At 54.8% G+C, this 13,956-nt stretch overlaps 6 protein-coding genes across 6 annotated transcripts; 5 read left to right on the top strand and 1 right to left on the bottom strand.

Annotated features, from left to right (window-relative positions):
* Positions 1-326: 326 nt before the first annotated feature.
* On the bottom strand, positions 327-1,070 carry PHYSODRAFT_249932 (hypothetical protein; the record flags this gene model as incomplete). Its single annotated transcript, XM_009537653.1, is given in 3 exon segments — positions 327-425; positions 445-786; positions 813-1,070. The coding sequence occupies 3 exon segments, from the start codon at positions 1,068-1,070 to the stop codon at positions 327-329; spliced, it is 699 nt and encodes a 232-aa protein (XP_009535948.1).
* Positions 1,071-2,433: 1,363 nt separating this feature from the next.
* PHYSODRAFT_525429 (hypothetical protein) lies at positions 2,434-4,266 on the top strand (the record flags this gene model as incomplete). Its single annotated transcript, XM_009537652.1, has 1 exon — positions 2,434-4,266. One exon carries the CDS (start codon positions 2,434-2,436, stop codon positions 4,264-4,266), a length of 1,833 nt encoding a protein of 610 aa, XP_009535947.1.
* PHYSODRAFT_249902 (hypothetical protein) lies at positions 4,266-4,658 on the top strand (the record flags this gene model as incomplete). The annotated part of the gene is made up of 1 exon (XM_009537651.1): positions 4,266-4,658. The coding sequence occupies one exon, from the start codon at positions 4,266-4,268 to the stop codon at positions 4,656-4,658; it is 393 nt and encodes a 130-aa protein (XP_009535946.1).
* Positions 4,659-5,596: 938 nt separating this feature from the next.
* PHYSODRAFT_525236 (hypothetical protein) lies at positions 5,597-6,337 on the top strand (the record flags this gene model as incomplete). Its single annotated transcript, XM_009537650.1, has 1 exon — positions 5,597-6,337. The coding sequence occupies one exon, from the start codon at positions 5,597-5,599 to the stop codon at positions 6,335-6,337; it is 741 nt and encodes a 246-aa protein (XP_009535945.1).
* An 867-nt stretch (positions 6,338-7,204) lies between these two features.
* PHYSODRAFT_525142 (hypothetical protein) lies at positions 7,205-8,279 on the top strand (the record flags this gene model as incomplete). The annotated part of the gene is made up of 6 exons (XM_009537649.1): positions 7,205-7,256; positions 7,340-7,500; positions 7,583-7,671; positions 7,702-7,774; positions 7,844-8,032; positions 8,115-8,279. 6 exons carry the CDS (start codon positions 7,205-7,207, stop codon positions 8,277-8,279), a joined length of 729 nt encoding a protein of 242 aa, XP_009535944.1.
* Positions 8,280-9,348: 1,069 nt separating this feature from the next.
* Positions 9,349-12,631, top strand: PHYSODRAFT_288737 (family 47 glycoside hydrolase). Its single transcript, XM_009537648.1, has one exon. It carries the CDS (start codon positions 9,354-9,356, stop codon positions 11,496-11,498), a length of 2,145 nt encoding a protein of 714 aa, XP_009535943.1. The 5' UTR covers positions 9,349-9,353; the 3' UTR covers positions 11,499-12,631.
* Positions 12,632-13,956: the final 1,325 nt, after the last annotated feature.

Here is a 13,956-nt window from a genome sequence, read left to right as displayed (position 1 = left end):
ATCTGCGAGTGCTTCCATTCCATTCCGTCGACCTTTTTCTCCTTGCCCGTCAACGTGTCAACGACCGACGCCCCCCAGAATAAATTTGCGTCGATATCAATCGTTTCCTCGAACTTCGATTCACCACTGGATAGACCATTCATGTCGAGGACGCCGAGTTGAAGGCTCTCACTTCCTTCCTCCTCCTCACCCTCGAGAACGCGAAAGCGTATGGCCAGTTGCTATCCGAGCTGCTGAGATTGTGTGCCATTTTTTCGTTGGAATAGTGCAGTTCCTCGGGATGACGACTGTTTTGATTCCATTCACTTCCATTTGCAAAGACTTGGTCAATACATCCAGCAACAGTAAATCTTCCAGCTTCGGTGACGCATCGCCACCAGTGAGGACGGCAGCTTGCATTGTTGCGCCGGTCGCCGCGGACTCCTCTGCGATCGGCCCCTTTACCTTCTTTCCGTTAAAGAAATCTTCCAATAGTTGCTGCATTCTTGGTATACGCGGAGAACCTCCGACGAGCACAATCTCGTCCACTCGAGTCTTTGACTTCTTGGCATCTCGCAGCACCTTCGATACCGCCCCCAATGCCTTATCAAACAAGTCGGCGCACAAGTCGTTAAAACGGGGGCGAGATATCGTCGAGTTGAGGTCAATGCCTTCATACAATGACTCAAGCTCGATTTGTGCCTCCGTTGAAGTCGATACTGCTCTCTTGGCTTGCTCGCAAGCGCTACGCAGGCGCACCATTGCTCGTGAATTAGTACGGAGGTCCTTGCCATGAGTTCGCTTGAACTCAGCCACACAGTGCTCAAGCAAACGGGCACACCTCCAAGATGTGGAACACCGAGCGTAGCCAACACTTCGTAAATGTCGTCATCGATGGTCACCAGCGACAGATCCAACGCGCTGCCGCCCATATCAAAGACAAGTATGGCCCGCAGACCAGTCTTCTCGAACCCATACCCGATAGACGCTGCTGTTGACCCAGCGATAGAGCGCACCACGTTTAGTCCAGCTAATGCACCGGCGTTCTTGATTGCCTGCCGCTGGGACTGGTTGAAGTGGAGAGGCATCATCACCACTGCATCCGTCAGCTTCTCTCCTGTGGACGACTCGGCCATTTCACGCAACTCCGATAGAAACATGGCCAGGATCTCCACCGGTTGAAATGACCTCGACTCACCCTCGAACGTCACTACCAGTACAGGTTTGTCATCCGGGCCGCAGACCACCTTGAAGGGCCAGAGCTTGATGCCTTCCTGGATCTCAGGATCCGAGAACTTGCGGCCGACCAAGCGACCACCGTGTTTCCCGCATTCTGCAGCAACTGGTGCGTGGCCGGCTCGCCGATGAGCACTTCGGCCTCTGTGAACGCCACAATGGTCGGTGTGGACCGGTCTCCCGACTTGCTTGGCACGATCTCCACGCGGTCATTTCGCCAGACACCCACTCGGGAATACTTGGACCCCAGGTCGATGCCCATGCTCGCCCCACGGGCGCCTTTAGTGCTCACCATCGGTGCGCCGTACTGTATGTACCCTCACTTCCGACATCGGTTTTTCTATCGGATTTAAAGGGGAATTGTATTTGCTTGGGTTTAAGCTAGAGGTCAAGCTCATCATGGTCGCAGATGCATTGAGAGGCAAGACTACATGTATGGATAGCACCAGCAGTGCGAGACGAACTTAGCGCACATCGTACCGCAGATTACCTCGCTCCACTGCATTGGCGTTAGCTGGTCTTTGTAGGCCTTCTCCAAAAGCTCCGTCAGTGGGCGGCTGCAGGCTCAGCGCGCCGAACACGACTCAGCTCCAGCCCCAGTAGCAAGGGCTAAGATATAGCGCAGGCACTTCGCGCTTGAGCGCTCCGTTTCGCTGTACGAGGCACTGTCGGCGCACGTGCTGGACGCGTCCACAGGACGTACGTTTCCTGTGTGGCGTCGAGCAGCTTTTTCCTATCCGCGGCGGCGCTGCTCTTCGCCTTCGTCCCGCGAGAGGTCTACCAGGAGCTGGCGGGGTGCCACACCCAGCAGTAGCAGCAGCAGCAGCAGCAGCGCAGAATTCTTCTTGCGTCATCGCCGTGTCTTCATCATGCTTCTTCACACTTGCCCCCGATGCTCCTCACTGCTGCCTGCCAAAGTGTGAAATGAATGGTTTTGGCGCGAAAACCTCGTAACGATCATAATATATTAGCTAGGTCTTCTGCAACCTTATAAATATAAACACATTAAATCTCAGAAGTAATAAGGAGTATTAGGTGTCGGAAGTGAGGGTACCTGCAGTTGTTGCCGAGGATGGTGGGGAGCGATCCTGAGACCGCCACCTCGAGTTTGGTTAGTGACAAATTCTATGTATATCCTGCACTACCACTTGATGTAAAGCTAGTTATTCACGTCGTGCCCAGGTCGATGCCGACGCTGGGGCCGGAGCCTGCCATTTCATGCGCACGACGTGTCTGCGGGTGGGCGTGTGGGTGAACAATAACGTGGCGGTGCTTACGAGCGACCGCCCGTTGCCGTCGTTCGTAGCGTTCACGGACACGGAGCGACTCGTTGGCGACGTCGCCAAGCGCCAAGTGGCCACGAACGTGAACAACACGGTGTTCGGCACCACGCGCCTCATCGGCCGCAAGTTTTCGGACCTGGAAGTACAGGAAGACTTGAAGCACTGGCCGTTCAAAGTGGTTGGCGGGCCAAATGATGGCCCGCTAGTGGAGGTGCAGGCTGCGGGCCAGACCAAGACGTTCCGGCCAGTGGAGATCCTGGCCATGCTCCTGGCCGAGGCACGCGAGACGGTGGAGACGCATCTGGGGAAAAGAGTTGAGAACGCAGTGGTGACGGTGCCGGCCTCCTTCAACTACGCCCAACGACAGGCGATCAAAGACGCCGGCGCTGTAGCAGGCCTGAATGTGGCCCGCTTGATCAGCGCGTCGACAGCTGCGGCCATCGCGCACGGCCTGGAGAACAAGACCAAGGCCGGACAGCGGAACCTGTTGGTGCTTGACCTGGGTGGTGGCACCTTGGACGTGTCGCTGGTGGCCATCGAGGAAGAGATCTACGAGGTGCTGGCCACGGCTGGGAACGCTCATTTGGGCGGCGAGGACTTTGACTCTCGGTTGGTAGAGCACTGCGTGGCTGAATTCAAGCGAATGCACCGCAAAGACCTGAGCACAAATGCGCGCGCCATGATGCGCCTGCGTATGGCCTGCGAAAGTGCTAAGAGAGCTTTGTTCGCCCCCGAGTCGGTGGAGAAGCTCATTGAGCTCGACGCCTTGTACGAGGGCATCGACTTCCACACGAAGATCACGCGTGCTCAGTTCGAAAAGTTGTGCGCGGACCTTTCCGACGATATCATGTTGCCTGTGCAGCAAGTGCTGAGTGATGCTAGCGTCTTGAGGAGTAAAGTGGATGAGGTGGTTATGGTGGGCGGATCCATGCGTATCACCAAGGTCGAAGAACTTTTGAAGGAGTTTTTTAACGGCAAGAAAATTATTAGATCCAGGCATGAGGAGGAGCTCAATGTCCTCGGAGCCACAATGCATGCTGCCATGCTGACGGACGAGCTGTCCGTGATCAAGCCTCTTGAGGAGTTTATGCTGTTGGATGTGACGCCGCTCTCGCTCGGAGTCAAGATTGACGACACGAACACGTCGGTTATGATCCCGCGCAGCACCACGATTCCAACAAGGAAGACACGGACATTTTCGACGTCTCAGGACAACCAGTCCGTCGTACAGATTGAGCTTTTGGAGGGTGAAGACGGCGACAACCGTGTGATTGGCAAGCTTAAAGGGGATGGCCTTCCGCTTGAGCCGCGGGGGGAATTCAAGATTGAGGTTACAGTTGAAGTGGACGCAAATGGCTGCATCACAGTGCTTATTGCGGACGAATCGACGGGCCAGTCGAAGAAACTCGAGGTTAGTGGCGATTGTCTGTCAGCATTGGAAATTGATCGTATGAGGAAGAGCGTGATGAAGGATGCGTCGAAGATAGAGCTCGAAAATTACGCCAATTCGGTTCGCAGCACTGCAGCCAAGCGTATCGCTGAGCTGAAGCGATCGATAGAGGAAATGCAGGCTGTTGAAGAGCAGGCCACCGAGACTCTACATTGGTTGAACCGGAATCATTCGGTCGGGAGGGCAGATATCGATGTCAAGAGGAGGAAACTAGAGGAGGCTGCTACTCCTGCCACGCACAACAACTTGGCTAGTACGAGTGGAGCAGATCCTTTCGAGAGCAGAAAACCCCAGAAAGTGCCAGCTAAACTGCAATAATGGCGGCATCGAGACGAGGTACGGGCATCGACCTCGGGTCCAAGTATTCCCGAGTGGCTGTGTGGCTAAATGATCGCGTAGAGATCGTGCCTAGCAAGTCCGGCGACCGATTTACGCCGACGATCGTGGCGTTCACAGAGACCGAAGTGCTCATCGGCGAGCCTGCCACTCACCAGTTGCTGCAGAATGCGCAAAACACGATCTTCGACATCACGCGCTTGATCGGCCGCAAGTTCTCGGATCCTGAGATCCAGGAAGGCATCAAGCTCTGGCCCTTCAAGGTGGTCTGCGGCCCGGATGACAAACCCCTAGTGGTGGTGACGTTTAAGGGCGCGTCGAAGTCATTTGAAGCAGTGGAGATCCTTGCCATGCTTCTGTCGGAGTTGCGTTAAATGACCGGCATTCTTACTGGTAACGATGAATCCCCACAGCTGCAGGATCTATTGTTGCTGGATGTAGTGTCCAAGTCTCTCCAAGTGGAAGTAAACGGAGCCAAGGCGGTTGTCATCCCGCGGGACTGCAATATCCCGACGAAAAAGACAGTGACGATCTCGACGTCTCCGGACACCAACTCGGTTGCGCGCTTTCGCTTCCTCGAGGGGAATGAGGAGGCAAGTAAGAACCTTCATCTGGGCGTGATCGCCATGGATGGTATCTCCAGCGGCGAGTCTGAGTTCGATGTAACGATGGATATTGACGCAAACCTCATCTGGAGTGCATCGGTGGTGCAGAAATCGACGGGCAAGGAGAAGAAGCTTTCAGCCATCTGTGATCCTTTGCCTACGCCGGAGGACGAACGCACACCCAAGGACGTTGATAAGCCGAAGAGCGTGCGTAGGCGCAATAGCGCCCTTGGCAAGATACGCAGCCTCTTGTCGAGCGTTATGCCCAAAACACCCAAGCAAAAGTCCATGCTCAAGTTGCGCGAATCGGCTGAGCACGAAATCAAGCAACGCCAAGCAGACCCAGCAGAAACTTCGCTGGCCGCTATTTAGGTTTCCCTTGCCGCTGTCGGCGCCAAGTGAGAGAATATTCCCCGTGCATGAGACGCTGCTTTCATCGCCTTTATATTGAATATGAGAACCCAGCACATGAATTCGTTCAATACTATCATATACACATTCGAAAAAGTAAAATACACGTAGACGCTCAAATTATCTACACCAGTATACTCTGGTTGACCTTATCCGGTCAGTCCTCGAAGATGCTAGTTAGTCCGCACAAAAGCGACAACTAGATATAGCATAACCCCTGATGCTCACTCGATTGTATAGCTCCTTCCACAGCGCTATACGCCAGCAACCTCCAAGAAAACCATTGAAGCGTAACGATGGCCAACAAAACGACCGGTGGGCCCAGCATTGGCATTGATATCGGAACGGCATACTCCAGGGTGGCTATTTGGCACAAAGACCGCGCGGAAATCCTTCCCAATCGATTCGGGAATCGGTTGACATCGTCGTACGTGGCATTCACCGACTCGAAAGTTCTCGTGGGTGATGCCGCAGCCGACCAACGGCTTCAAAACGCTGAGAACACAGTGTTCGGTATAACACGGCTACTCGGCCGCAAGTTTTCGGACCCTGAAGTCCAAGAGCGCATCAAGCATTGGCCATTCAAAGTGATTCGGGGCCCGCACGATACCCCCCCCCCCCCCCCCCACGTGATGGTGCAGTTCAGAGGACAGACCAAGATTTTCCACCCTGTGCAGATTTTGTCCTTGCTGCTCTCGGAAATGCGCGGGATTGTGGAGACTTACACCGGCAAGGAAGCAACGACCGCTGTCGTGACGGTTCCAGCGCACTTCAACTACTCTCAGCGGCAGGCCGTCAAGGATGCCGGTGCCATCGCCGAAATTCAGGTCATGCGAATGATCAGCCGATCAACTGCGGCCTCGATATCGTACGGTATCAACAAGAAGGGCTCAGAACGAAGGGTGCTAGTCGTTGACCTAGGCGCTAGCACGCTTGATGTGTCGGTGGTGGAGATTGAAGACGGCAACTTTGAGGTGTGTGTGGTACTGCGGGGGATGTCAACTTGGGTGGCGATGACTTTGACAGTCGCCTGGTAGATCATTGCGTAGCTGAGTTCATGAAAGACCATAGCCAAGATCTATGCACCAACTCACGGGCGATGCTTCGCCTGCGCAAGGCCTGCGAGGGGGCCAAACGAGTGTTGTCTCTATCAGCGGAGACTACGATTGATCTTGAAGCACTGTGCGACGGACTTAATTTCCAGTTGAAAATCACTCGCGCGCTGTTCGAAAGCTTGTGTGAGGATTTATTCGACCGTATCCTGTGGTCCGTACAGCAGGTACTGAGCGATGCCAACCTGATCAAAGACAAGATTCATGCCGTCGTGCATGCCGGAGGATCAACTCGAATCCCGAAAGTCAAGCAAGTGTTAACAGAGTTTTTCAACGGGAAGCCACTGCTCAGAGTGATAGAGGAAGCTGCAGTGTCCGGCGCTACCCATCTCGCTGCCACTTTGTGCCACGAACCATCGCCAAAGCTGAATAATTTCCTGCTGCTGGATGTGGCGCCGCTGTCGCTTGGAGTGGAGATTAACGAAACGAACATGACTGTCCTGATCCCGCGCAACACCACGCTGCCTACCCGCCGCCGAGCGTATCGCCGAGCTCAGACAAGCAATTGACGAAGCGAAGGCCATCGAGGACAAAGCCGAGGAGACACTACGCTGGTTGGAGGCCAACGAGACTGTCAATAACGAGGACTTGCAGCTGAAGCAGCGCGAAGTGGACGCAGCCGCAGCCACTCTTAATTCGCTAAAGTTCATGGGCTAATTAAGGGTTCAACACGTTGAAGTTATTATGTTGCAAAATAAAATTACTTATGTTGCCCATTTGTGGTACTAGCCAGTAGGCCACCAACTGTACCCATTTTACTGCCGATTGTTCAGGGTGCGTCAGTCGGTATCAATGAGCACAAGCGAGGCGGAGGAGGCCGTGGCCTCCAAGGGGCTCACCGTCGGTACGCACGCGCTCTATCAATACAAAGTTGTTGTGACCATGTTCCCCACTCACTGGCCTTCCCGTTCATGCGATTTTCTCCAGTGGAGGACACCGCCAAGCGGCACGCGGAGCTGTTCGCCGAGTTCCCCGAGCCGGAGGTGAAGAAAGTGTCGCGCCTGGAGCGGGAGAAGAAGGAGCTGGCCAACCGCTCTCTGGTCTACGGAGAGATCCCATTCGAGACGGTGGACGCCATTTTTCAGCTGGTACCGACGCCTAGATGGGGTTTCAATTGAGGGGTTTTCAGATGTGCGGGGGAACTGACTGGCTGTGGATGCGCCGTGCTAGATGAGGACGCAGTTTGGCGTGTTGCTGGACAAAGGAGGGAACTTCTACGACATTGGTTCAGGCTGTGGCAAAGTGGTGCGTGCTGGGAAGTTGGCGCTTGAGAGATAGAGAGGCAACAGTGTGCTGACTGTTGAGTGGCAGGTGATGGCGGCGGCGTTGCTGCACGATTTCTCCAAGTGCTGCGGTATTGAGGTGAGGATGAAAGTGTTGGACAGTGCGCTGATGCTTGAGCGGGAGGCTGATGATGTGTTCTGGTGATAGGTGCTGGATGGACTGCATGCCGTGGCACTGAAGGTGCTGGATCGGTGGAGGTACCAGATGCTGGACTCGTTGCCGGCGACCAAGGCCGATCTGGATCTGGGGTTCGCGAAGGCCGACGCTGTTAAGCGCCCGGACATTTGGCGGGACGCTACGCTGGTGTTTTGCAACTCGACGTGTTTTAGCGACAGCGTGAGTTTATCCGAGTGTCTATAAAGTACTGCAGTTGAGGAATTGGAAGCTCATGGTGAACGTTTGTGTTGCTCTGTAACAGCTCATCCAAGCGATTTCGACGGAAGCAGACCAGTTGGCCGTGGGTAGCTACTTCGTGACGGTGACGAAGCCTTTGCAGTCCACGCGATGGCAGGCGGTGCACGAGGAGAAGTTTCACATGAGTTGGGGCCGAGCGACGGTCATTATTCAGAAGAAGATGTTCTGAATTGGAGCCAATGTCGTACGTCTGGAACAACGCGGGATGAATTCAATAGGAATGAATACCTTTGCGAGTGTAGATACCATTGTCGCGTGAATCCCTGGTTTAAAAACGAGTCAAGCCACACCAAAGGGGAACAACATGTTTAGGGCGACAGGGAAAGCACCAGCACTGAAAGTTTCTGCTCACCCCAGCTTTTCCGGCTCCCGTTCGTTACCAAACCTACCAGCGTGTCGTCGACAAAAGCTTCTTGTGCTTAGATTTGGACACCGACAAGTTTCAGTGCACGACTGCTGCTGTCCCCTCGTCGAAGTTGATGAAGGCAAAGCTGCTAACCCTCCATACGGTGGTGGCAACAGAATGGGCCGCCTTCAGTAATGCGGCATCGGTATCTACGGGGGACGTCTTTGTCTACAGCAACGCCAAAGCTCCACTCCGGCGCAACCATGCTCAAGCTGCCGACGCCTGCCTTTCTGTCGGCTGTTGTTGTGTCAGCATCGCCGTCGATTGCAAGTGCTGTCGCCCCAGTGTATCGACCACTTCGAGTCCCGGCGTGAACGATCTAAGGGTAAAACGCTGCTAGCTGCTGACCCCAGCGCTCGTAACAGCGACGAACTCTTCCAATTCGACCAGCTTGCAACTTCCTTAGATACAATTCCCCCCGTCTTCTAGTCCCCCCTCCCTGAGTTGTGGGCCGATACGTCCACCTTGAAGTGGTCCATCGATTGACATCGATTGACTCAAGAGAGCCAGCACTTCAACTACGACAATACAGTCCACCTTACACAGGATCCCACTATGGTCTCCACTAAGTCCGAGTCTTCGTTATCGAGCGGGTCATTTGCGGTACTGCGGGAGAGTTCTCCGATCCGCCGTGCGTGTGTTTGCAGCGCCATATCTCCGTCCGCAGCGACGGCCATGCGCCACCAACGAGTGCCCTCGATGCGTCTGCGTCTCCTCTTCCTCGTCGTGTCGGTTGCACTCATTGGGGGCCTCTGCAGCGCGCACATGCACGTGTCGGAGCGGCGCCACCTCCAGCAGCAGGCGCGCGACATGTTCTACCACGGCTACCGCAATTACATGGAGCACGCCTACCCGTGGGACGAGCTGAAGCCTCTGAGCTGCTCCGGCCGCCGCTGGGACCGCCGCGAGCGCGGCGACCTGGACGACGTCCTGGGCGGCTTCTCGCTCACGCTGGTGGACTCGCTGGACATGCTGGCGGTGCTCGGAGACCGCGACGAGTTCGCGAGAGCCGTCAAGCTCGTGGCCGGCAGCGTGACCTTCGACAGGGACGTGACGGTGTCGGTGTTCGAGTCGACCATCCGGGTCATCGGGGGCCTCGTGTCAGCGCACATGCTGGCGTCCCCCGAGTACTTCGGAATGATGGAGGAGGACGAGTACAACGGGGAGCTGCTGAGCCTCGCGGAGGACCTCGGACGTCGGCTACTGCCGGCCTTCGACACGCCGACAGGGATTCCCGTGCACCGCGTGAATCTGCGGCGTGGGGTGCTGCCGAAAGACCGCGCGGCCAAGTTGACGTGTCCTGCGGCGGCGGGATCGTTGCTGGTGGAGATGGCGTACTTGTCCAGACTGTCGGGGGATCAGAGGTTCGAGCAGAGGGCCAAGGAGGCGGTGGTGGCCATCTGGGACAGGAGGTCGGACATTGACTTGCTGGGCAGTGCCATCGACGTGGGGTCGGGCGAGTGGGTGCACTCTCATGGAGGGATCGGAGCTGGACTCGACTCGTTCTTCGAGTATTTGCTCAAGTACCATTTGGTCAGTGGAGATTCGCAGTGGCTGGCCATGTTCAATGCGAGTTACCAGGCGGTGGAGACGCATGTGAACCACGACGACGTGTACATTGAGGTGGATATGAATGGGGGCAAGGACCAGGTGCGTACTCGTCGAGTTTCGGCGCTGCAGGCGTTCTGGCCCGGACTGCAGGTGCTGGCTGGGGACGTGTCAGGTGCTATTCGCACTCATGAGCACATGTTCCCGCTCTGGGATGAGTTTGGAGCCATGCCAGAGTTGTTGGACTTGGCTCCACGCGGCATGTCGAAGCCTGGAAACCGGGGCACGGTCATCAGCTGGGCGCGTACGTCTCCGCTTCGTCCCGAGCTTATCGAAAGCACGTATCATCTGTACCAGGCCACGCGCGACCACAAATACCTGAAAATGGGTCGTCAAATGCTGCAGGACATTCGGCGCGTGTCGGAGGTACCGTGCGGATACGCTGCGGTGGGGAATATTCACACGCTGGACATCGAAGATCGCATGGATAGCTACTTCCTCTCGGAGACAGCGAAGTACCTGTACCTGCTCTTCAGTGACGAGCCAGATGTGATCGTCCCAGTGCCTCCAGTTCGACAACGGAAAAATGCCTCGTCGCCTTCGAACCGAACCTGCGCTACGACAACTCCAAGCAAACTGCAAACCGTTGGAACATCGCTCGAGTGTAAGACTGCCTCCGCCAATGCAAGCTCCAGCCTGGGGGAAACATCATTGAGACGGAACAAGAAGTCCCTGAAGGCGTCCGACGTCGTCTTCAGCACTGAAGGCCACATCCTGATGATCGACTCGCACCTCTTTCGCCAACCACAGCAGAAATCATCGCTCGTCGCTCCGAAGTGCGAGAATGGGAAGCTGCAAGTGCGCCAGCGCAACGTCGAGCTACAAGCGGCACGGGAGATCCTGACGACGCCTCCTGTTATCCCCGTGGGGCTGGCTGTCCGTCTTGGCGACGTGCACGTGATGACACTCGTGGCATCTCCAGCAAAGTTTGGACTGCAGGTCACGACCCCGTCAGCAGTGGAGGCGCCGTTGCTGTTGTTCACTCCTGAAATTGGTGAGGCTTGCGGTGCCATCGACGCCAACCAAGTGCGTGGAAAGATTGTGATGGTGGCTCGTGGGACGTGCACGTTTGCGGAGAAGGCTCTCAGGTTGCAAAAGGCCGGTGCAGCGGGCGTCGTTGTCGTCAATTCCAAGGCTGCGTACAGCAGGAATCCCAACCGCAAATACTCACTGGCCGATGACAAGCGTGGTCTAGGCCGGTACGTAACAATCCCCGTCGTTTTGGTATCGCGTGAGGATGCTACTGAGTTGCACAGGCATGCGAGTCTCAAGCGGCTTCTGAGCGACGATGACGGAGATTCGGAAGGTGATCAAGGGGCCCAAGGCGATGGCATTGGTACTCTTGTTGGCTCTCTATCGCCGTGGCTCTACTGATCGAACGGGCACAGGGACGTAGTACGATAGAAAGTAACATGCAAAAATGTATATACTGAAGATGGAAGAATACGCCGCTACCGTTCTGCAGGCTATGACGTTGCGCGCTTCAAGTAAGTTGCGAGTAGCATTTCAGGAATGCTGAGAAAGCCAGTCGGAAACTATATTTCTTTTAAGAAATATAGTTTCTCTTGAAAAGGGATACTAAGAAATAAGAAGGAAGTAAGTTATAAGAAAAAAGAAGATTGTTTGGGTTCAAACTACAGTAAGCATACCCATACCAAGCCGAGGTCATTATTACTGAGCTTGCACTTTGTGTATTTGATTTGGAGCTCGATGCATCTGCTTTTGCTCTTTTTGAATTTGGCCTTGTTCTCGGTGAAGTTGATTTGCTGGCCATCGTGCTCACTCTGGTCGTTCTCAGCGATGGGATGGCCACCGACGCCAACAAAATCTCTGCGACATCAAGCGCGCTGCAGAAGGAGACACCAACGCGCGAGCTCGCTCGTATTGACCCAAGTGAAGAGGAAAGAGCCAAACGGGGTGGGGGTGAAGGAGGTCGTACGCGTGTAAGGACAACAGCGTATCTCTATCCGTCGGAGGTCGTGAAAAAGGTAATGGGCAAATTCATTTGGGGGTTGAGACGCGTCTTCGGAATCAAGAACAATTCTGTGCAGATCCCGTCTACTGTCAAAACGCAGTAGGCAGCCGAGTCCAATGGGAAATAATGCAGATTTAAAGAATCTAGAGAACTCCAACTCGTTTATAGCCATAGTTTTTCTCTCGATAAACCGAACGGTGATATTCGCTTTCATCCTCAACGCGAGCACTTGAGCATATCCCAACTCCCCACCCTCGAGCGTCCTTCATGCTTGCTTTCCACGCGAGCTTTAGCTGCCGCTGTCCTTCGCACAAGGCTCAATACTACAGTAGTAGTTATCAATTAGTAAAATGCAAGTGTATATACTGAGAATGGAAGACTACGCCGAGCCAATGGCTCGCATCCAAGAAGCTATGCAGACCTAGATGTCTTCGTCGAACACGGTAAGATCCACGCGGACTTGGTTGCCCTTGGCCATCTCTTCGTCGTCGTCATCTGCCATAAGGTTGACGATCTTGTCGACGATGAAGCTCGAGCGCTGCTTCTGCAGCGTCACATCGTGTGGTTCGTCGTCCACAATGATCATGAGGAGGTACTTGAGGAGAATGAGTCCGTGCTCGACGAAGGCAAAGAGCCACAGCCGCTCGTGCTCCGACAAATGTGACGTCGTGCGTCGGGACGTGAAGCATACAAGCGCCACATTGGTCACCATGGCGATCGACCCCATGAGGTCAATGATAGTGCCCCACGTGCCGATATCCTGCGCTCCACGAGGGTCTGGTCGTCGCGTGGCGTTCACCAGCTTGTGCGCGTCAATGCGGATCTCGAAGAAGTTGTTGAAGAGAGCGAACGCTGGAGCGAGAGGGAACGACACCACAAACAGCGTCACGTATCCGAACTGGATGATCATCTCGTTGTAGTCATCGAACGTCCCCTTCTGGTCGTACACGTCCAGAGCCATTTGGTTCTCGATCGCCGAGGGTGCACGAACGAGCCCGTTCTCCTTGGTCTTCTTGAACTTGAGCTTCTTCATGATCCAGGGAAGTCCAGCCTCGAAAAAGTTGCCAGAGGTCAAGCGCAAGATGAAAATAATGCCCAAGCTCATCATCAGCTCGTCCATGCAGCCATGGCCCTCCGGCTTGCAGGACTCATTGCCCTCCACCGAAGTCTTGATGAATGCCACGTAGAACAGACTTGCGTACGAGTTGACGAACTGGAACAGGAACGTCTTGCCGATCAGGTGATCCTCGTACTCGGTGTCAGTGCGGTGGTTCTCGAAGTGGTTGAGTTTCTCAGCCACCGTGCTGTAGACATTGTTCATTACCATAATCTGGATGGCGTTAACGGTCGACGCTGCAGCACCGCCGAGCTGCATGCCGTTCACAGTGAACATGTCCTTCCACTGGCCCGATGTAGCAGCGTAGCGGAAAACGAAAATGCCAGCCACGACGCCGACGACCAGTAGGATCAGCATCGAGATGAAAAACTAGACGAAAGAAGAGTCGGTCAGTACAGTACATCAGGATAGGGAGGAGTACTTGCAACTATGGATCTTACCAGTGAGCCCATGATGCGTCGGAACCGTGTCTGTGGACTAAAGTAGCGAATCTCCGAGCCATCGATAGGCGAGATAGTTGGCATTCCCTCGAACTCTGGACGCTCCACTTCTTCTTCCTCGAAGTTGGTCATCCCCCACTCAAGCGCCAAGGTCGAGTTGTAGCGCTTCCAGTACTCGTAATAGAAGCTGTGGGATCGCATGCAAAAGTTAGTTGCCTACACCCTTCACTAGACGCCGCGACAACAAAGCCAGCTTACATTGACCACAGAGACATGAAAAGCCCAAAGTAGGGCACCAGC

This window comes from Phytophthora sojae (genome assembly GCF_000149755.1).
Source record: "Phytophthora sojae unplaced genomic scaffold PHYSOscaffold_10, whole genome shotgun sequence".
Taxonomy (NCBI): Eukaryota; Oomycota; class Peronosporomycetes; order Peronosporales; family Peronosporaceae; genus Phytophthora; species Phytophthora sojae.
This window is presented reverse-complemented; position numbering and strand designations above follow the sequence as displayed.

What these genes read in the sequence shown, in the direction of transcription:
- PHYSODRAFT_288737 (XM_009537648.1), top strand. Translation starts at nt 9,354, where the DNA reads ATGGAGCACGCCTACCCGTGGGACGAGCTGAAGCCTCTGAGCTGCTCC.